At 42.0% G+C, this 22,631-nt stretch overlaps 1 protein-coding gene across 2 annotated transcripts in view; it reads right to left on the reverse strand.

Annotated features, from left to right (window-relative positions):
• Positions 1-16,319, reverse strand: part of LOC126162153 (uncharacterized) — a 140,086-nt gene extending 123,767 nt beyond the window's left edge. The window contains exon 1 of one of the 2 annotated variants that reach the window (XM_049918456.1): positions 16,220-16,316. In XM_049918456.1, coding sequence (XP_049774413.1) covers positions 16,220-16,289 — 70 coding nt within the window. In that variant the 5' untranslated portion in view covers positions 16,290-16,316. Of the gene's footprint in view, positions 1-16,219 lie in introns of both variants that reach the window. The other variant, XM_049918454.1, reaches the window with a different exon arrangement.
• Between the last annotated feature and the right edge of the window lie 6,312 nt (positions 16,320-22,631).

Below are 22,631 nucleotides of genomic sequence, written 5' to 3' on the forward strand. Positions count from 1 at the left end.
TCCTCGTCATTGCTTGTCATTAAAGTTGCAACATGGGTGGTAGCGAACATTCCTTGTTTATGAATCAATGACATAATTACATCGTCAGGTGACCGTCAGGACGAGATCTAACATTCGTCGTCTATGACTAAATGATATAACTAGCGTCTGACGCTTCGCTGACGATCTGCTAATTACGGCATTTATTCACAGATATGGAATATTCGGTCCCATCGATGTTGATATCTTAATGTCATGATTCACCATATCTAACCTGTTGACGTGGCTTCTAAGCTACGAGACCAATCAACTAACCCTGGCCTGGTCCTTAATGACCAATCACACTTTCTTGTTCACCCTTACTAAAGTAGCAGCAGCCAGTTGATATTTTTCTAGCATTGGATAATATGTTTGTTATTACTATTCCACACTCAATTTTCAAAGACTCCTATCTCCCCTCTGCCTCCCACCCCTTCCCCCTTCCCCTCTTCCCCCAATTTCGACCTATTTACCATTTGTCCATGTAACATAGTAATCTGTTGCATTAATCACTTGTACAACATTTTTTACTTACAGATTCTATACTTTTAATATTTGAATATTACTGACACCAACAACTTTTTTTGGCTTGTACATTATACGCTTTTAATGTTTCAGTATAAAGTTACATAAAATTTGTTTATTCAGTGCTTATTTTTTATTCTCAGTATGCTTGCGTTTTTGTATCGATTTAGTCTGTGTTCCTCCAAGTACTGACGGAATATTCTATAAAAATTCAATATTGTCCGTGTTATACCCTTGTCCACATTGGAAAGGCGAAGAATCCTTCCGAAGCACGCACTTCATGTACTATTACTCGATACACTACACTTTGTGAAGAATGCTACCAGTAATCAAGCGCCCTTATCTTCATATAAGATATACATTTAATGAAGTGCTTTCGGGACAAATATCAGATCTGATGCTCGTACCACCGCTGCTGAAAACCGGAACGATCTGACCGCCACTATCGGCACCTGACTAAACAGAGCGGCATTGCTCACTTCATGATCACATGTCCCGCTCCATTTCCAGGGGACAACGGCACATGTCGTTCTATCTTCCATACTTTATTATGTAACCGTAATACACTTGAAAATCACTCGTAGTCGAGTCGGAACCGGAAGTGTAAACAAAGCCACAGGATACCAGATAACCAGAATATCTGCTTTCAGTAACCTCTAGATCTAAACAATACCGTGAGAAATTTCGCAGTCACAGTTTCTCGAAGTACAGACAGCTATGAAACCGAAGAAACTTGAGGCCAGTTACGCAAACCACTGCCACACAACTGGGACCGGATAGTGTTGCTTTTCATCATTAGGTAGCAGCAGTGAACCCGCTACATTCAAAGATATGTGAACACAAATGGTATTCCAAAAACACAATAACTGAGAAGTCGAACGTATTACTCAAGAATGTTGCATCTTTTAAATTATAGATAAGGAAGAAATCAAGAGTAGATAAGTCTAGAACAGGTGATGTGTTAAAATCTTTGTTTCCTGGACTTACGGCTCCGCGAAAGCTACGTAGTAATGTGGAACATTCGTATTGACGAATAATTTTGCATTAGTTTCTTGTCGCTTAATTAGTGGAATATTCCGCTAATCACTGAAAATATTGATCTCATCACGTCACATGATACTGACACTAACAGTATAAAATTGCAACGTATTACCGCTTCTTTGTGTGATCTGTTTTTAGAGCTGTTCTTCTCCCTGAGAGTTGAATCTCGATAGATATTTCTCTTTTCCTCCTTTTTTAAGATTATACCATCTGATCTACTACGGTATATCTCTATGAATATCACAATCATAAGAAATGACGGAGTTTGTAATGTACATCATTTCGTAATCTAAAATTCCATTGGATTACGAAAAGTATGTGTCGTAACTATTGGACAGTCAAAGAGATCAGCGATATTTATGACGTACGTATCATCAGGCATGTAAATAATGTTATGTGTGTTGGAACATTGCTTAGGAATAAGTGCAAATAATACAGGTATGTGAAACATGCCTGATGATACGTGGATCATAAATATCGCTTCAAACCTCACTGGTTAATTAATGAGTGATTAGAATAAGTAATTTCACTGTGTTGTATTGATTCTGGATTGAGGCAAAATTACACAACTTAGAGTTGGCCATGTGTTAATTTCACGTACAATGCTGTATATTTATCTACTAAAAAGTTCTTTGAACAACGTCAATAACTAGCTGGATGCAGCGAATATTTATTTATTGGTGCAGGGAATGTTATCGAGAGGTTTTTCACTGTTTATGTTTATGAGCAGGCAACTTCATTGTATACTAAGATAAATAGGTACTGCAAAGATGTAACAACTACCAAAGAAAATAAATTCCTCCTAACCTTCCTATCCTACCGCACACTGAGTCCAAAGACTAAAAAAAGGTCAACTGCTTATAACTGGAATTTCTTTGACCAAGACAATTTGACACTTAGCCAACTGTCATTCAGTCAAGATGGTGTACACAGTAATGAAACAAAGCAGTAGGCTCTGCCAGAAATATCAACTCTTAGACAATGTGTCTAATAGTGTATTTTAATACGACAGTATGCCATCCTAGACAATTTATAACACTTGTAAGTAAGCATTACAAATATGTATTGTTATACAGTTACATTACTTGTTATGTATTTCACTGTTATTGTGTAAACTGCTTTCAGAAAACACTTGATAATGGCACTTTGAAGCCGAAATCATGATTGTGTAAGTGTAAATGTAACACTGTAAATAAACAACAGTCTAATGGCGGTACTGACTTTAAAGATAATAGTAACTGTCACAGAAAATAACGGAGTAACCACAGTGTAAATGTAACACGAATGGCAGAAAGGAAAATGAAAAAACTGTCAGAAAGCAGAAAGACAACAAGCACATGAAATAAAGTACAACTTACGACACTAATTTGAAACACTCATATTGACACTTATTAATGGAATAATCACGACTCATATGTAGAGATTACGTTTTCCATCATTAAACCGTAGAATGTATTAATTTTTGACGGACACTTTGTGGTATGTTAAAACTAACATTATTCTATGTTTAACACTTTTTTGTCTCCACTTCTCAATTTCTCATCATTAAACACAAATTTTTGATTGTTTACAGCTGTCATACAAGACTGCGAAAAATATAATATATTATTCATTTTGTTCTAAGATATTGTTTACTGACATACCGCCTGACGTGTCACTGTGGTTTATTTGCTCAGATACTTTTGTGCTGGATTATGATTACGGCAGAGCTACCTTACAATTAAGTTTGATAATACAGTGTTACCTGCCCGAAAGATGCATACCGGAAATGACTCATTTCTTATCAACGAATGTTTGCTTATGAATGGCATATGTACATGGTAAACATTGGAAGTTCGAAGATCTAAATCCGTACCACGCACATAGGGCTTGCTGTAGTGAAGTATAAACCATTCATGATTTGGCCAGTTGCATTTACAGCCTGCGGAAGATTGCAGAAGACCCACACCTACAGAAGATGAATACAAGGATAGATTATATGAAGATGATGCAACTGTCGGAACAGATCACAGCTGCAAACATTTTTTCTGAATTTTACTCCTAATAACGTTGTTTTGTGGGAAATATCAACGGCTGACACTTTGTGCTCATATGGCTAAGGTAAACGAAATTAATGATTTCAGGTTTCAGTACATTATAGGTGTAATTACTGAGGGCAGGAATTTCGAAGTTGGGTGGCTTTACCTACTTGAACTAAAATTCCTCGAGAATTAGTGTAGATACGATCAGTCATAATCAAAATGAGACCCTTACTCAGCCTATTAGTAATTGTCGTCGTTAAGCTCCTACCACCGGTGGGCTGCAGTTGGCTCCCTCTGAACTGTTACGGCCTAATTCGTATTTGTATCCTGCTGATGAATGTGATAATGGCTTGTGCAAAATAGTGCCGCACGTGAAACACTCTCAATGAATACCGGACGAAAGAAACGAAGATTTGAAACTTAGTGCTAAATGTAACTTCTTCTCCTCGAAAAGCACCAAGAGGGCCACTGATCTTAACGTCAGTATGCGGCAGAAGGATCACCACAAACTTTATGACGTAACATTAAGCCATGAGACATTGTGGAAAAATTTGCTGCTTAACCTAGTATACTAGCGTAAGCTCTTGCCGGTCAAATGCCACAATTAAATATTTTTACGTCATCAAATATCCATCCGGCTGTCTCTGGGTCGAGGTTCACTCCACTAGCTTGCGCTAGAGTCATCGCCTACGATGGTGAGTCCCTTCAATCACAAAAGTAATAAAAATTATATATTTCTGTAACTACTCAATGTGTGTTTAATATAGCAGAGTAAATTTTTTACATCTGTTGACGATTCATATCTGAATGCAAAATGCTAGTTCTACGAACATTTACTATATAGTTCTATGAACTTTTCGTGATCAAAGCTAGAGTCAGCAACAAATAAAAATGTCTTAGTAAATGCCTTAGGTATAGCACCACGTGTAATTTGTCGTCAGCTATCGAAAATACCACTGAAGTAAATAGTGAAAAATCTAGCATCTACTTCACCATAGCAGAATGTTCACTTCGGTCTGCCTTATTCTTGTACCAGACTTGAGCATTAGAAAATGTAATCTACAGTCAGAATTACAGGGCTGCGGAAGAATCGGCGAGGCAGTGACAGCAATAATATCAGCGTTGTTACTCGTATTGTATGGAACTACAGTAAGTAATGTCCGCCCTGCAAAGTAGATATAATAATATCCGAAATAACATAAATTTCAAAGCCTCAACAATCTTAGGTGAAGAAAATCCTCATGTAAGGAAATTCAGTTATGTGGAGGTAAATATTCAGCAGGAACCGCGACATTTCCTCCAAAATATGTTTCACCTGTCGACCTTCCATCGACCTGCAATTTTTATCCAAACATAACATTTATGGTGAGGCAACTATTTTATTGTGGAAAAATCGTTGGTGAAAGTCAGTGGTTAAAATAGAATACTTAAAATTAACTATAAAATAGTCTGGATCTCAAAGACACGTTTATTACAAGCTGACCAGTTTCGATCATCACATGATCATCTTCAGACTTTCAAAAGCATACTGATAGACAAAGGCTGTACCCGTGGCAGGAATCGCTTGACGACAACCAGCTGCTCAACTGCTTAACTTTCGTCATCCAGTGATTCCTGCTCCGTGTACAGGCGTTGTGTATTAATATGGTTTTGAAGGTCTGAAGATGATCATGTGATGATCGAAACTGGTCAGCTTGTAATAAACGTCTCTTTGAAATCTAGGCTGTTTTTAATTACTTTTAATTAAATATTTACCGGTAAACGCCCATCTTAATAAAAGATAAAATGGAAGAATGAAATCGGTAAGCTAAGCATAACATTTTAAGACGATCATGCATGCTCTGTTTTCGGAAAGTGTTGGCAGACGTATATATGCGAGCGAGAGCAACTACTAGTCGAGCCTCTCAGCATCTATCTCTCATGATCTAGCCGTTGAAGTCACTTTGAACTCAATGCCGCATATGGTTCTGTGCCCCGCTGCAATTTCTACGTTATATAAATTTATTCTGTATTATACCTGGCTTTATGGTCTAGTGGTGAAGCAGGCACCTGGAAACCCAAAGTTTGCGGGATCGAATCATTGTCAGACCACGAAATGTTGCAGTCTGCCTTTAATACAGCGTTCACTTTTCAGTGAAGTGAAGATTCGCCAGGAATGAGACATCGTTCGGATCCTCCAGTAGGATAACTGGGGTAGGGGTGCTGATGAGGCGCAAGCCGCCAAATTGGCGCCGTATGGAAAGTCTTGGACCTGGAAGTTGAGCCACACGGAACAATAATAATAATACACTACTGGACATTAAAATTGCTACACCACGAAGATTACGTGCTTCAGACGCGAAATTTCACCGACAGGAAGAAGATGCTGTGATATGCAAATGATTAGCTTTTCAGAGCATTCACACAAGGTTGGCGCCGGTGGCGACACGTACATGGTGCTGACATCAGGAAAGTTTCCAACCGATTTCTCATACACAAGCAGCAGTTGACCGGCGTTGCCTGGTGAAACATTGTTGTGATGCCTCGTGTAAGGAGGAGAAATGCGTACCATCACGTTTCTGACTTTGATAAAGGTCCGATTGTAGCCTATCGCGATTGCGGTTTATCGTATCGCGACATTGCTGCTCGCGTTGGTCGACATCCAGTGACTGTTAGCAGAATATGGAATTGGGGGGTTCAGGAGGGTAATACGGAACGCCGTACTGGATCCCAACGGCCTCGTATCACTAGCAGTCGACATGACAGGCATCTTATCCGCATGGCTGTAACGGATCGTGCAGCCACGTCTCGATCCCTGAGTCAACAGATGGCTACGTTTGCAAGACAACAACCATCTGCACGAACAGTTCGACGACGTATGCAGCAGCATGGACTATCAGCTCGGAGACCATGGCTGCAGTTACCCTTGACGCTGCATCACAGACAGGAGCGCCTGCGATAGTGTACTCAACGACGAGTCTGGGTGCACGAATGGCATAACGTCATTTTTTCGGATGAGTCCAGGTTCTGTTTACAGCATCACGATGGTCGCATCCGTGTTTTGCGACATCGTGGTGAACGCACATTGGAAGCGCTTATTCTTCATCGCCATACTGGCGTATCACTCAGCGTGATGGTATGGGGTGCCAATGGTTACACGTCTCGGTTACCTCTTGTTCGCATTGATGGCACTTTGAAAAGTGGACGCTACATTTCAGATGTGTTACAAAGCGTGGCTCTACCCTTCATTCGATCCCTGCGAAACCCTACATTTCAGCAGGATAATGCACGACCGCATGTTGCAGGTCCTGTACGGGCCTTTCTGGATACAGAAAATGTTCGACTGCTGCCCTGGCCAGCACATTCTCCAGATTTCTCACCAACTGAAAACGTCTGGACAATGGTGCCCGAGCAACTGGGTCGTCACAATACGCCAATCACTACTCTTGATGAACTGTGGTATCATGTTGAAGCTGCATGGGCAGCTGTACCTGTACACGCCATCCAAGCTCTGTTTGACTCAATGCCCAGGCGTATCAATGACGTTATTACGGCCAGAGGTGGTTGTTCTGGCTACTGATTTCTCAGGATCTATTCACCCAGGTAGCGTGAAAACGTAATCACATGTCAGTTCTAGTATAATATATTTGTCCAATGAATACCCGTTTATCATCGGGGTTTCTTCTTGGTGTAGCAATTTTAATGGCCAGTAGTGTAATAATAATCGTTTTAGACGTTTCGGTAATTGTCGTCATCGGATAGAAATCGTGTGAATTCGAAATTAAAGTTTCGAGCTCATTGAACATGTTTCCATCTTCTGCCTCAAGATCAAGACCAGGTGTTTTCCTTACAAAACTGTATTTCTTTTATAGTGAGGAGAGGTTACTTATATGAGGTCACCAGACAAGAAATTAGCCACTCGACTGCGGACGGACAGATGATTTGTTTAGCTTTAGAGACGCCGCAGAGATCCAGTCACGTGATGAACCACGCGCCCACTGGCTCTACGTGAGCATAATGCAGCAGCGGTCAATGAGACATTTATGTTTGAAGCGGGAGTTCTACATATATGTTGGTAATTGTAAGGACGTGACCGCATGGAAAAAGCGCCAAACGTGTTTGGCCGTGCCCATGACCATATGGTATGTGAAGTTCCTGGATTTGTTGCTATTTCGCGACCGACTGTTGAGCGTATCTACAAGCAGTGGTGTTGACACACGTGACCACGAGACGGTATGTCAGGATTGTGGTCGCAAACAGATTTTGACTGAGAGGGACGAGAGAAGCGTTTCAAGACTTGTGAATCAAAATCACCTCCAAACCCGACAGGAATTGCTGGAGGCAGTGACAGAAGGTCCTTTCCACCTGTTACAGAGAAAAAATTCAAACAGGAACGGTAAGCAATGAACATTTGGAGTCGGTCACCTCACAAGAGGCCATTACTCTCGCAGGCATGTAAAGACGAAAATAGTAAAGTTCATCGGGCTGTAAGAACGTGTTTCTGGTTTTCTCAACACTCCCCTCTCATCATTAAATCTCGATTGGCCTGCAAAATCACCAGCCTTGAACCCCATACGAAATCTGTGAAACATGGTGGAACAGCCGGTAAAACGCTGACGTCATCATCTGGGCAATTTGGTGGAATTTCGCTATCAAATCCTCGGTGAGTAGCTTAACCTGGATGCAACGGTGCTGTGCAACCTGGTGTGCTCACTTTCTAATACAGGCACTTATCGAGTCCAGGAGCTGATTTAGTCGGTATTAAATGATGCTTGTAATGATTTCTATGGGGATGAATATTTTTTCTCCATGGTACTCATTTCACTAAGAGTGCAGTTCCCTACCTTCGCGTTTAATGGTTTAAGAGTGCCATTATAAGGGAATGAATTGCTTTTTGTCCGTTTTATAAAAGTAGTTGCAACTTCTCAAGATGTCCCAGTTTACTCACTTTCTATCAACGTTATACACGAAGCGTGGGAGAGCTGTCGGCATGAATTGAGCTGAAATCCCCATCCAGCTGACCACATTTGGGTTTTCCTTAGGTTTCTGAAATCCCAGAGAGCGAGTGCCAGGACCGTTCATTACAGAACGAAAAGATCCATTTCTTTCCCAATTCTGATCCGAATGAAATATCGCACTGGATGTCTTTGAGAAGCGAAATTTTAGCACTGCTTCCACCCAATAAACACATCTCCTGTTCGTCTGTTGAGGGTGCTTGTCCTGCTGTCGTGTCCAGTCGCAATGTTATGCCTGAAAGATGAGACTTGCCTGCATATGAGAATGTGGATTCCAGGCCCTACAATCTTTACCATTTTCGCGCGAAATTAACCTCTGGAGGTTCCTCTGAGAATATTCTGAATGTTCGTGGCAGAATGGCAGCTTAATTTTCATAAAATTCTTTTGAATTTTTGAAAGTGTTGTTTTGAAATATAGTACGCGGCCGTCATACTGGTAAGTCATTTCGCTCTTATTTGAGTCTACTATCAGTTTACACGGTTTAACAGAAGACTACCATCCTTCTGCATGAAGGCTACTCAATGCCCAACTACCCAACAACAGTCTTTTCCCTCGGATTTTGTTTTAGCTGGAGTAACGAACGAAGGTGTTCGAGTTTAGGCTTCTTCTGCGCGCCTATGTCACGCATTCCCCGACAGCCAATGAGGGATCAGAAGTGTTCGGAGCGCTCTCATGCGGATGTCGTATCTATGAGCGTTAAACGTGCTCATAGCGAGTAATGAAGAGAATTTTTATCCCTTTTCTTGAGAGCTATCATCGCTGATGGTGGTAGTAAGCGATAAATTTTATAGAAGCAATCGAGAGAGATAATTTACAGGATACACGCTTCGTTCAATCGTAAAGCAAGTATATCGAGTACCGATACTGTCGCTTAGAATCGGAAACGATGCTGCTATCCTCGATATGCATGAACTTCCACAGTTCGTGAATCTGACTATAACAGCCACTGGAAATCCACCGTCATGTACTCAGTCGAATTCGAAGGCGTGAAATTAATGCCTTCTAAGTTCCCCCGCCTGTGTCGTCGTCTGAGGTCTCCATTTTAGTTCTCTTCATATGCACACACGAGCTTAACCAACAGAGAGACTGTACACAACCTTATGTACACAACCTTATGTAGTTCGGACGCCACTTTCAGCTGTTCTTATAGGTCTTACTTTTATTGCGAACAATTTCGGTGTTCATTTACACCATCTTCAGGTAACAGCCGTCGTCATTGCTATTCTTATTGGTCTGAAAACTGGTTTCATATAGCTCTCCATGTCAGTCTATCCTATGCAAGCTTCTTCACCTCTGATGACCTCCTTACTGTATTCATGTCTAGGCCTCCCTTTACAATTTTTACCCCCCCCCTCCCCAACACACACTTCCTACTATTACAAAACTGACTGTTGTTTGATGTCTCAGAATGAATAAATTTCTTTTCTTCTTAATTTTATTCGTTACCTACTCATTATAGTTACTCAGACAACCCATATAATCTTCAGCCTTCTTCTGTAGCACCTCATTTCAACAGTTTATATTTTATTTGTGGTGTCACCTCCAGACACCACACTTGCTACGTGGTAGCCTTTAAACCGGCCGCGGTCCGTTAGTATACGTCGGACCCGCGTATCGCCATTATCAGTGATTGCAGACCGAGTGCCACCACACGGCAGGTCTAGTCTAGAGAGAATCCCTAGCACTCGCCGCAGTTGTACAGCCGACTTTGCTAGCGATGGTTCACTGTCTACATACTCTCTCATTTGCAGAGACGACAGTTTAGTATAGCCTTCAGCTACGTCATTTGCTACGACCTAGCAAGGCGCCATATTCAGTTACTATAATTACTTCAAGAATTTATTCTGAACAGATAATATTGTGAATCATGTACCGTCAAGAGCGACGTTCATCATTAATGGATTAAAGTTAAGTATCAAACTAATTACGTCCGCTTTCTGAATTCTAATTCCTTGTCATGTTCCAGACCTAACGTCAGTGTAGTTCTTCCCTCTTCACGCCAGCCTGCGTGAGCTAAAACGCGTGCATTTCGGCCTCCACTCGTAACACGGTGTTGGCTCTTCTGCTAACACAAAACTATTCTTGCCTGAATTGCTTATCGTCTGCGTTGCACTTCCACACAGTACCTTGAGAGGTGACTTCTTAGCACCTAATTTTATGTTGGTTGTTAGTAAATTTATCTGCTTCAAAGAGAGTTTCCTCGCTATTGCCAATATGCATTTTATACCCAATCTATACCGGCCATCGTCAGTTATTTTGCTGCCCACAAAGAGTAAGATTCATCTTTTACTTTTAGTCTTTCATTTCCTAATCTAAATCAAATGGTTCAAATGGCTCTGAGCACTATGCGACTTAACTTCTGAGTTCATCAGTCACCTAGAACTTAGAACTAATTAAACCTAACTAACCGAAGGGCATCACGCACATCCATGCCCGAGGCAGGATTCGAACCTGCGACCATAGCGGTCGCTCGGCTCCAGACTGTAGCGCCTAGAACCGCACGGCCACTCCGGCCGGCTAATCTAAATCCCTCAGCATCTCCAGATTTAATTCGACTACATTCCATTACCGTTCTCTTGGTATTCCTCTCATAATCTCTTTTTAAGAATCTACTCGTTCCCTTCAGCTGCTCTTCCAAATCCTTTGTCTCTGACAGAACTACAAAATCATCGGCAAACATCATAGTTTTAACTTCCTTCCAAATTTCTCCTTTGTTTCCTTTACTGCTTGCTCTATTTACAGATGAAGTAACATCAGGAATAGGCGACAGCGCTGTCTTACTCCCTTCTCAAGTGCTACATTCCTTACTCGTAAAACTGCAGTCTGGTTTCTGTGCAACCTTCCTGCGAACTTACACTCTCTATATTTTATCCATGATACTTTCAAAATTTCGGTTTATTCCAGTCATCAATCTCGAAATTTTTTCTGAATCTTCAAATGCTGTAAATATAGGCTCACTTTTCTTCAAGCTCCTTTCCAAAATGGGACTCACGATCAGTACTGCCTCGCATTTTTCCAGACTGATCTTCCCAGAGGTCATCTATCAGTATTTCCAGTCTTTTACAAATAATTCGTCTCAATATTTTGTAAACATGAATTATTAAAGTGATGGTTTGGTACAATTCACAGCTGTCAGCACACGCCCTCCTTACAACTGGAATTATTACATCATTAGATATATGATAGAGGGCATAAGAAACCGCTATACATTATGTGAACCCTGCTTTTCCGTTTATTGTGCGAATTATGAGAGGTATATGATGGTGATTAACTGTATGCGCAGGATCATAGCATCATAGGAGAGACTGAAAAGGTATAAACATCGAAATCGTTTGCAATAAAAATGAGGCCTGTGAGTACTGACGAAAGTGTCACCCTTACTAAATAAATGCACAGTAACCAGTGGTCCCATGATCTCACCACAACGAAAGCCGCTTACCTTTTAATTATTGCCAGCCCAGCTCGCTTATCCTATCTGTGCCACTCTCTCCAGTATTTCGCGATAATAAAAAAACGAGCAGACCTTTGATCTTTTTTCAATGTCCTCCGTTTATCCTATCTGGTAAAGAACCCATTCCGCGTAGCAATTCTTTGGCAGAGGACGGACAACCGTACTCCCTGTAGCATATTTGTTACATCTCCTTTTCTGTCAACAAAACGCGCTCTTTTGTTCGCCTTCCTCAGAAGATTTTATATGTGATGTTTCGAATTTAAGTTGTCCACAATTATAGTCCATAGGTAATTAGTTGAATCGACAACTTTCAAACGTGTATTGTTTATCATTTAACCGATATTTAACGGATTCCTTTTAGTAATAATATGGAGGATGTCACACTCCTTATTGTTAATGCTCAGTTGCCGCTTTTCGAACCATATAGACATCTCGTCTAAGTCATTTTGTGATTTCGATGTAGTTTCTAGTTAGTACTAGTCGGTAAACGACTGCATCATCTGCAAAGAACCTAGAAGGGCTCTTCACATTGTCTTTCAAATCGTTTATGTTGTTTAGAAACAGAAAAGGACCTGTAACAACTCCTTGGGGAGTGTCAGATATATTTTCTGTTTCACTCGATGACTTTATTTCAGTTGCTACAAACTATGTCCTTTCAGACAGGTAATCATGAATGCAGTTGAACCACCATTGAGACGATAGGCGCGCAATTTAATTAGAAGCCGCTTCTGGGAACTGTCACCGGCAGTGTTTACTTATATAATGTTTTTCGAGCCATACCAGTGAACGCTCTCTTCAAAACACCTCGCCAAAAGATAGCGGGCAAGTCTCTTGGCGAAATATTAAAGAGCGTTGGCGATTCCATCCGATGCAAACCACCAATACGGAAATTAGCAAGACAGTACAGTATTTCTCTGGTGACACAAGAAAAGTTAAGTGTCTGTAAAAGCCTTCTACAGTGTAAAACTGAGTGATTTAAACGGATTATAAATCGCCCTCCGGAGGAGTAGGTGCCGAGTAAATGGATTAAGAATGGAAAACATTCACAGTGGTTTATTAATAAAATTCAGACGGTGTTGAGAATGCAAAGAATGTTGCACTCTCGGCTCAAAAGAGTACGCGCAGATGACAACAGGCAGAACTTAGTAGAAATTCGTGCGTCTGCAAAAATATCGATTGGCGAAGCACAGAAACTACCACCGTCATACCTTATCAAAAGATCTCCCCGGGAAACTGAGAAAATTCTGGTCCTACTTAAAATCGCTAAACGTGTCGAAGGATTCTATCCAGTCACTCATTGACCAGTCTGGTGCGGCAACAGAGGAAAGCGAAATGAATGCTGAAGTTTTAAATTTCGTTTTGAAGAAATCGTTCACGCAGAAAGATCGTAAAAACGTACCGACGTTCGACCACCGCACAGGCGCCCATATAGTGGACTTAGTAAGAAGCATCCCTGCCAATAGAGAAGCAACTTAAAGAGCTGAAAACAAGTAAGTCGCCAGGTCCAAATGGAGTCGCAGTTCAGTTTAGGGCGTTGGCCCCTTACTTAGCTTGCATTTATCGCGAATCCCTCACCAGGAGCAAAGTCCCAAGTGATTGGAAAAAAGGAGCAGGTGACTCCTGTATATAAGAAAATTAAAGAACGGACCCGCAAAACAGACCAATTTCGTTAAACGCAATTTGCTGTATAATTCTTGAACATATTTTCATGTCGACTATAATAAATTCTCTTGAGAGGCAAAGGCTTCTGTTTTAGAAAACATCGTTCGTGCGAAACTCAGCTTCCATTTTCTCACATGGTATCCTACGAAGCATGGATGGAGGGAAATAGGTAGATTCCCTATTCCTAAATTTTCTAAAAGTGTTCAACATGGCGCACCACAGACTGTTAACGAAGTGAGAAGCATACTGAGTAGGTTCCCTGGGTCCGTGACTGGATCGACGACTTCTTAAGTTGCAGAACGCGGTGTGTTGTTCTCGACAGCGAGTGTTCATGAGAGACAAGGGTATCGTCTGCGAAGCCCCCGAGAAGTGTGATACGACGCTCTTATTGTCAACAGGCCTAAAAATGGTTCAAATGGCTCTGAGCACTATGGGACTCAACTGCTGAGGTCATTAGTCCCCTAGAACTTAGAACTAGTTAAACCTAACTAACCTAAGGACATCACAAACATCCATGCCCGAGGCAGGATTCGAACCTGCGACCGTAGCGGTCTCGCGGTTCCAGACTGCAGCGCCAGAACCGCGCGGCCACTTCGGCCGGCTCAACAGGCCTAACCATAGACATGACGAATAGAGTGGGCAGCTATGTGCGGCTGTTTGCTGGTGGCGCTGCGATGTACGGAAAGGTGTCTATAGCGGGATATAAGACGACTTAGACAAAATTTCTAGTAGGTTTGATGAATAGCAGCTAGCTCTGACTGTAGAAAAATATAAGTTAATGTAAATGAGTAGGAAAAACAACCCCGTAATGTTCTTATACAGTATTAGTGGTGTTCTGCTTGGCGCAGACGCTGCGATGAAATACCTAGGCACAACGTTGCAGGGAGAGAAGAAATGAAACTAGCACTAAAGGATGGTAGATTTCGTTTTATTGTGAGAATTTTAAGAAAGCGTGGTTCACCTCTAAAGGAGGCCGGGTATAGAACGCTAGTGTGGCCCGTTCTCGAGTAACTGCTCGTGTTTTTTGGATCCCCGCCAGGTAGGACTAGAGAAAGACACTGAAGCAATTCTAAGGCGGCCTCCTACATTTGTTGCCGATAGGTTAGATCAACACTTGAGTATTACGAAGATGCTTCAGGAACTCAAACGGAAATCCCTGGACGGAAGGCTACGTTCGTTTAGAGGAAATTTAGCCAACCGGCATTTGAAACTGATGCAGAACGATTCTACTGCCGGCAACGTATATTGCGCGTATGGACTACGAGATAAGAGAAATTAAAAAGTTAACTCCAAGGCTGCAATGTTATCTTCGTCTGCTTGCATTTACAGATTTCTGCACAACAAGCTTGCCTGTTTTGGCTTACAATGCTATTTTCCAGTGCACCTGTGGGTGTTGTGAATGGTTAATCTTATCTATGTCTTATTTTTTATCAATACTGTCATTACATTTCTACTTACGTCTAAATGGAGTTGACGATCATATTGCATTCATGAGCCTACCGTGAGTTGTCTATTATGAAATAATATTATTATAATTATGTAAAGTTTTGTAATATGAAATTCTTTGTCATAATTGTTAAAGACCCATTTGCCAGTTGATATCCTTAGGTGCTGTATGTTTACAGATCTTTTGTCTCTTGGTGTCAGGGATGGTGTGTGTGTTGCATAGATATTATTTGGGTAAAAATTTTTCCATACATGTTATTTTCAATTTCCTGTGTTTGTCCTGTCTCGTGAGCGAAAATTTCAACAAAATGTTCTGTTGTGTGGCTAGTCCTGGCGGAGGTTCGAGTCCTCCTTCGGGCATGGGTGTGCGTGTTTGTCCTTAGGATAATTTAGGTTGAGTAGTGTGTAAGCTTCGTAACTGATGACCTTAGCAGTTAAGTCCCATAAGTTTTCACACACATTTGAACATTTTTTAAATTTTTTTTAAATGTTCTGTGAGGCGCTTGGGCTTCAGGTCAGTTTGCTCACTGAATAAGTCGTTCGGGAAATTTGTCGTTTGTGTGTACATCTCTAGTTCTCGTATTCACAGCGTGTCCTCTAGATATTTTGTGTAAAATTCGTACAGTGTTTTCGATGTGTCAAGTTCCACAATAAAAACTACGGGACTATAATAACATTACGTCATAACAGACAGCTCATGGTGCCATATTATCGTCACTGCACGTAGACATAAGTAAAAATGTAATTTATAAAAATGTCGTTATTGATCATGAGTAAGACATAAATAAGATTAACAATTTACAACATCCACAGCTGCATTTGAAAATGACATTGTAAGCTAAAATAGGCAAACTTCTTGTGCAGAAATCTCTAAATACAATCAAATAAAGATTACATCGCAGCTACAGCAATTGTATTCTTATAACATATCGTATTTCGACTTCGATCGTACTTCAGGCCCAGTCGATTTTCCCAAGTGTGACAGCAACTTCGTGGTAAAAGGTACGATCTGCCACGGACCGCTTTGTGAAGTATGTATGTAGATGCAGACAGTACTGACCTGCTGCTAGGGCGGTGCCCCACATAACGGCGAAGGCGGCGAGCAGCGCGAGGCTGGAGGCGTGGTACATGGCTGCGGGTTGCGGCTGGCTGCTGCGGCGGTCGCTGGCTGCACTGCGGCCCCCGCGGCCGGACAGACAGGTGCTGGGTGGTCCGCGTGCCGATAAGATAGCCGTTCCACACTTTCGCAACACCACTTGTCTGCTGGACGCTACGGCTAATACCGTACATTTCTTCATCGAACACTTTTTCAGTCTCACTACGACATATCTTAGCGCCGTGACTGCAGCACAAATAGAACTTTTCATAGCACGAGAAGAGATGACGTTTCACAGATGTTCTTGGTACGTTGGACGTTTTCAGCTGTCGTTTCGATCCAGGAATAGCGTTTACGACGCTTTTAAAAGAAGTCGTTCAATTTCTCCGTTCAGATGGATGAATTTTAATGAAATTGTTAAGGTTTTCATGGCCACTTGTTGACAAACGTCCTGTTGGCTTCTGTCTACGCTTCTTTGACCGACGTTGATTTCGCCAGCACGAGTGGCTGTCATTGCTGGTAGCGGTCTGGAGTCGAGCTCTAGATGGAGACAGTACGCAGTCCAGTAATGTGACCATCACTTATCTTGGACTTCAACGTGAAATAAGCACTCGCAGACAGCAGGTGACGGCAATAATGGTGGAGGGCGTATAAACCACATAGGTTGGACGTGGAAAACATTGCAGCCGTTATCGTAAAGCGGAAACACAGTGACTTATCTGACGTCCAAAAGAGCAAGACCATTAGCTTTCAGGCCAAGGGTGAAATCTTTTCCGAAGTGGCGAAGTTTGTAAATTGTTCGCTTGCCGCTGTGGTTAAAGTATTCCGTGCATGTCAAAAAACGGCGGAAGCAGAAACCGATGTCGAGGCAACGGCGCCATAGACCATAGATGACAGCGTATAACGGCACTTCTTCTTGATGATTTGGTTTGATTTGTACTTGGCCTCGGCTAAAACTCGGAGACAGTCGGTAGAGCGTTGAGATCGTTATCAAGTTACGAAGATGACATTACACAAAACAACAGTGCTGAACCGAAATTTCGACGTGTGTGAGATATTTACTTCACCAAGAATCGTAATTAATCGTTCGTAATCGATGTTTAACTGATTAATGATGAAATATTACTGACAAAACCAATACAGTCACATACACAACAAATTCCCTACAAGCTGGTCGTAATCTCAAGTATCTAAGAAATCGTAACAGTGGGCTTGTTATTTGAGTCAAAGATTCTACACAAGCGCCGAGCGCTACAGTCAAATATTATCGCTGCGCGTAATTATTACTCGGGAGTTTCATGTCAATAATTTGATAGAATTTTAAATCACAGATGCACGACTTGGCACCAGAGGGTGTTTTATTGCACAATATCAGTCACTTCCTAACCTAGCCATGAGAAGAACTTTCCCAGGTGTTGGGGGGATTTAAATTATATGCTTCGGACCTGTCACTGAAGTTCCATAAACCACTGTCTATAATGAAAGAAAATTGTCTATCAGTGTTCGTTGCCTAAATCACTGTCTAAGTAATGTTTACTTCAATTATCTAGTTAAAGGTTCACTTTATTCTAGTAGGTAAAAGTCCTCCTTTCGAATTCTAATGCCGTGATATTTGAAGTCAAAAGATCGTATTACTACGTCATAATAATCGCAATTATTCAGTCTCAAAAACAATCTAAGCGCGCGTACATGTACGAGCATTCAAATATATGACCTGATTCGGCTAACTCTCGTAACGTAGTGACAATGCATTGAATTATACAGGGTTATTACAAATGATTGAAGCGATTTCACAGCTCTACAATAACTTTATTATTTGAGATATTTTCACAATGCTTTGCACACACATACAAAAACTCAAAAAGTTTTTTTAGGCATTCACAAATGTTCGATATGTGCCCCTTTAGTGATTCGGCAGACATCAAGCCAATAATCAAGTTCCTCCCACACTCGGCGCAGCATGTCCCCATCAATGAGTTCGAAAGCATTGTTGATGCGAGCTCGCAGTTCTGGCACGTTTCTTGGTAGAGGAGGTTTAAACACTGAATCTTTCACATCACTATGCGCGAAACTTGCCCGCACGCGTTCAACCGTTTCTTCGCTCACTGCAGGCCGACCCATTGATTTCCCCTTACAGAGGCATCCAGAAGCTTTAAACTGCGCATACCATCGCCGAATGGAGTTAGCAGTTGGTGGATCTTTGTTGAACTTCGTCCTGAAGTGTCGTTGCACTGTTATGATTGACTGATGTGAGTGCATTTCAAGCACGACATACGCTTTCTCGGCTCCTGTCGCCATTTTGTCTCACTGCGCTCTTGAGCGCTCTGGCGGCAGAAACCTGAAGTGCGGCTTCAGCCGAACAAAACTTTTATGAGTTTTTCTACGTATCTGTAGTGTGTCGTGACCATATGTCAATGAATGGAGCTACAGTGAATTTATGAAATCGCTTCAATCATTTGCAATAGCCCTGTACTTAGTCATTACTCACGATTCCCAAAGAGTACTCACACGGAGTATTCTTTGGGATCGTTGGTTCTACTTTGAGAATGTTAATTTATGCAAATTTTGCGATTTATTATGATTTTGATTTTAATTTTACTGAAATATAATATTTCTTTCGTAGATTGCTAAATTGTCAAGTCTTAGATTCCTGATTTAATTACTTGTTATTGTCCTAATAATAGCGATAAATGGAACTTCGTTCGCTTATTCACTTCTCTGGGAATTTGGGACTTGGGGGGAAATCTTTCGGGTATTGGGAGCTAATTCTTGATTTTTATTTCTCTTCTGAGGAAGTGGCATTACAAGCGGTTTACGACGACCGCGCAGTTGTGAGCAGGCGAATATAAGTGCATCTGTTGATCAGCTGACAGCCTCGATGAACCAAAGGGCTACCAACAGTGTCTCCTCAACATCTGCGTATTAGCCTCTGCAGCGAGTGCCTGGTTTCTACATCTATACTGATGCTGTTCATCGGTGACGAAGGCTAGAATTTGGGAGCCAGTATAGCAAATAGACGTCCACTGAGTGACGCCAAGTGGCCTTTTGAAATGAAGCTTCATCGGAGAGACAGCCGTTGGCATTTATGGCGTGAAACGTCTCAAAGCCAACAGCCTGTAACAATCGTCGGACCATTATGCTCTGGTGAATGTTTTCGTCGCATTCCCTGGTTTATGTCGTCGTTCTGGAAGGCACAATGGATCAACAGAATTATGTTTCTATTCCCGGTGACCATGTCCACCCCTCCAGGTTGTTTTTCCTCGGCACGATGGCATCTAACAGCAGGACAATGCAACGTGTTACACAGCTTGTAGTGTACGTGCGTGGTTCGAAGAACACTAGGATGAGTGCACCATATTCCTCTGGCCACAAAACTGTTCCGTTTTAAGCCCAATCGAGAGTCTCTGGGACCACCTGGATCGAGCTGTTCGCTCCATGGATCCTCAACCGAGGAACGTAGCGCAGGTTGCTGCAGCACTGGAGTCGGCGTCGCTTCACATCTCTGTTGATATCTTCCAGAGCTTCAATGACTCTTTTCCTGCAGGTCTCGCAACGGTCCACGTTGCTAAAGATGTACACTACTGGCCATTAAAATTGCTACACCAAGAAGAAATGCACATGATAAACGGGTATTCATTGGACAAATATATTATACTAGAACTAACATGTGACTACATTTTTATGCAATTTGGGTGCATGGATCCTGAGAAATCAGTACCCAGATCAATCACCTCTGGCCGTAATAACGGACATTATATGCCTGGGCATTGAGTCAAACAGAGCTTGGATGGCGTGTACAGGTACAGCTGCCCATGCAGCTTCAACACGAAACCAGAGTTCATCAAGAGTAGTGACTGGCGTATTGTGACGAGCCAGTTGCTCGGCCACCAATCACCAGACGGTTTCAGTTGGTGAGAGATCTGCTGGCCAGGGCAGCAGTCGAACATTTTGTGTATCCAGAAAGGCCCGTACAGGACCTCCAACATGCGGTCGTGCATTATCCTGCTGAAATGTAGGGTTTCGCAGGGATCGAATGAAGAGTAGAGCCACGGGTCGTAACACATCTGAAATGTAACGTCCACTGTTCAATGTACCGTCATTGCGAACAAGAGGTGATCGAGACCTGTAACCAATGGCACCCCATACCATCACGCCGGGTGATACGCCAGTATGGCGATGACCAACACACGCTTCCAATGTGCGTTCACCGCGATGTCTCCAAAATACGGATGCGACCATCATGATGCTGTAAAGAGAACCTGGATTCATCCGAAAAAATGACGTTATGCCATTCGTGCACCCAGGTTCGTCGTTAAGTACACCTTCGCAGACGCTCCTGTCTGTGATGCAGCGTCAAGGGTAACTGCATCCATGGTCCCCAAGCTGAAAGTCCATGGTGCTGCAAACGTCATCGAACTGTTCGTGCAGATGTTGGTTATATATATATATATATATATATATATATATATATATATATATATATATATATATATATATATATATATATATATATAAAAAGATGGGGCCTCTCCACGCCCGCACCAACGTGGTGACCAAACCAAAAGTTCTACTGTCACCTCCGTCAACATGTTAGTTATCTAGTAAGTGGATCACAGGATGCTGGGCTGTGATGTTATCCGTGCGTCTGGGTAAGACTACGCATTAACACGGTCCATCAGGTGATAGATAGTGGACGAAACGCGAGTGAGGGTAGCGATTTGAAGAGCAAGGGAAAAAAGTGGCAAGGCTCGTGCCGTTGGAAAAAAACCTCTGTGACTGTGGGATGGGTAGTAAGAGCAGTAGTGGCTTACTAGCTGCGATAGTTCATGCAAGGTTGGATTTGTTAGTATGGGTTTCATGCATCATTACCGTGGCAAGCGATGGCGATGTATCCCAGTTGCTGCAGCCGCTATATTCCTGGAACAATCAAGAGCGTTATATAGTAGTGGGAGATCGGCCATAGATCATCTCACTGTGTGGGGGATGTGTGGAGCTCGTCTGCATGCAGTGTACGGTACGGCTTCCCTGCGTGGTGCCAGTTATTGAGCAGTGTATTCCAGCTGGATATCCAGTAATAGCGTCTGATTAACAGGGGATCACCTGTACCATCATGTTTGCGTGTGCATGGCCATAGATTTTAGGTCCTCACAAGAGTTTCAGGGAGAGCATAAGGGAACAATTGACAGGAATGGGGGAAAGAAATACAGTAGAAGAAGAATGGGTAGCTCTGAGGGATGAAGTAGTGAAGGCAGCAGAGGATCAAGTAGGTAAAAAGACGAGGGCTAATATAAATCCTTGGGTAACAGAAGAAATATTGAATTTAATTGATGAAAGGAGAAAATACAAAAATGCAGTAAATGAAGCAGGCAAAAAGGAATACAGACGTCTCAAAAATGAGATCGACAGGAAGTGCAAAATGGCTAAGCAGGGATGGCTAGAGGACAAATGTAAGGATGTAGAGGCTTGTCTCACTAGGGGTAAGATAGATACTGCCTACAGGAAAATTAAAGAGACCTTTGGAGAGAAGAGAATTACTTGTATGAATATCAAGAGCTCAGATGGCAACCCAGTTCTAAGCAAAGAAGGGAAGGCAGAAAGGTGGAAGGAGTATATAGAGGGTTTATACAAGGGCGATGTACTTGAGGACAATATTATGGAAATGGAAGAGGATGTAGATGAAGACGAAATGGGAGATAAGATACTGCGTGAAGAGTTTGACAGAGCACTGAAAGACCTGAGTCGAAACAAGGCCCCGGGAGTAGACAACATTCCATTTGAACTACTGATGGCCTCGGGAGAGCCAGTCATGACAAAACTCTACCATCTGGTGAGCACGATGTATGAGACAGGCGAAATACCCTCAGACTTCAAGAAGAATATAATAATTCCAATCCCAAAGAAAGCAGGTGTTGACAGATGTGAAAATTACCGAACTATCAGCTTAATAAGTCACAGCTGCAAAATACTAACGCGAATTCTTTACAGACGAATGGAAAAACTAGTAGAAGCCGACCTCGGAGAAGATCAGTTTGGATTCCGTAGAAATGTTGGAACACGTGAGGCAATACTGACCTTACGACTTATCTTGGAAGAAAGATTAAGAAAAGGCAAACCTACGTTTCTAGCATTTGTAGACTTAGAGAAAGCTTTTGACAATGTTGACTGGAATACTCTCTTTCAAATTCTGAAGGTGGCAGGGGTAAAATACAGGGAGCGAAAGGCTATTTACAGTTTGTACAGAAACCAGATGGCAGTTATAAGAGTCGAGGGGCATGAAAGGGAAGCAGTGGTTGGGAAAGGAGTAAGACAGGGTTGTAGCCTCTCCCCGATGTTATTCAATATGTATATTGAGCAAGCAGTAAAGGAAACAAAAGAA

This window comes from Schistocerca cancellata, chromosome 2, assembly GCF_023864275.1.
Source record: "Schistocerca cancellata isolate TAMUIC-IGC-003103 chromosome 2, iqSchCanc2.1, whole genome shotgun sequence".
In the NCBI taxonomy this organism is placed as follows: Eukaryota; Metazoa; Arthropoda; class Insecta; order Orthoptera; family Acrididae; genus Schistocerca; species Schistocerca cancellata.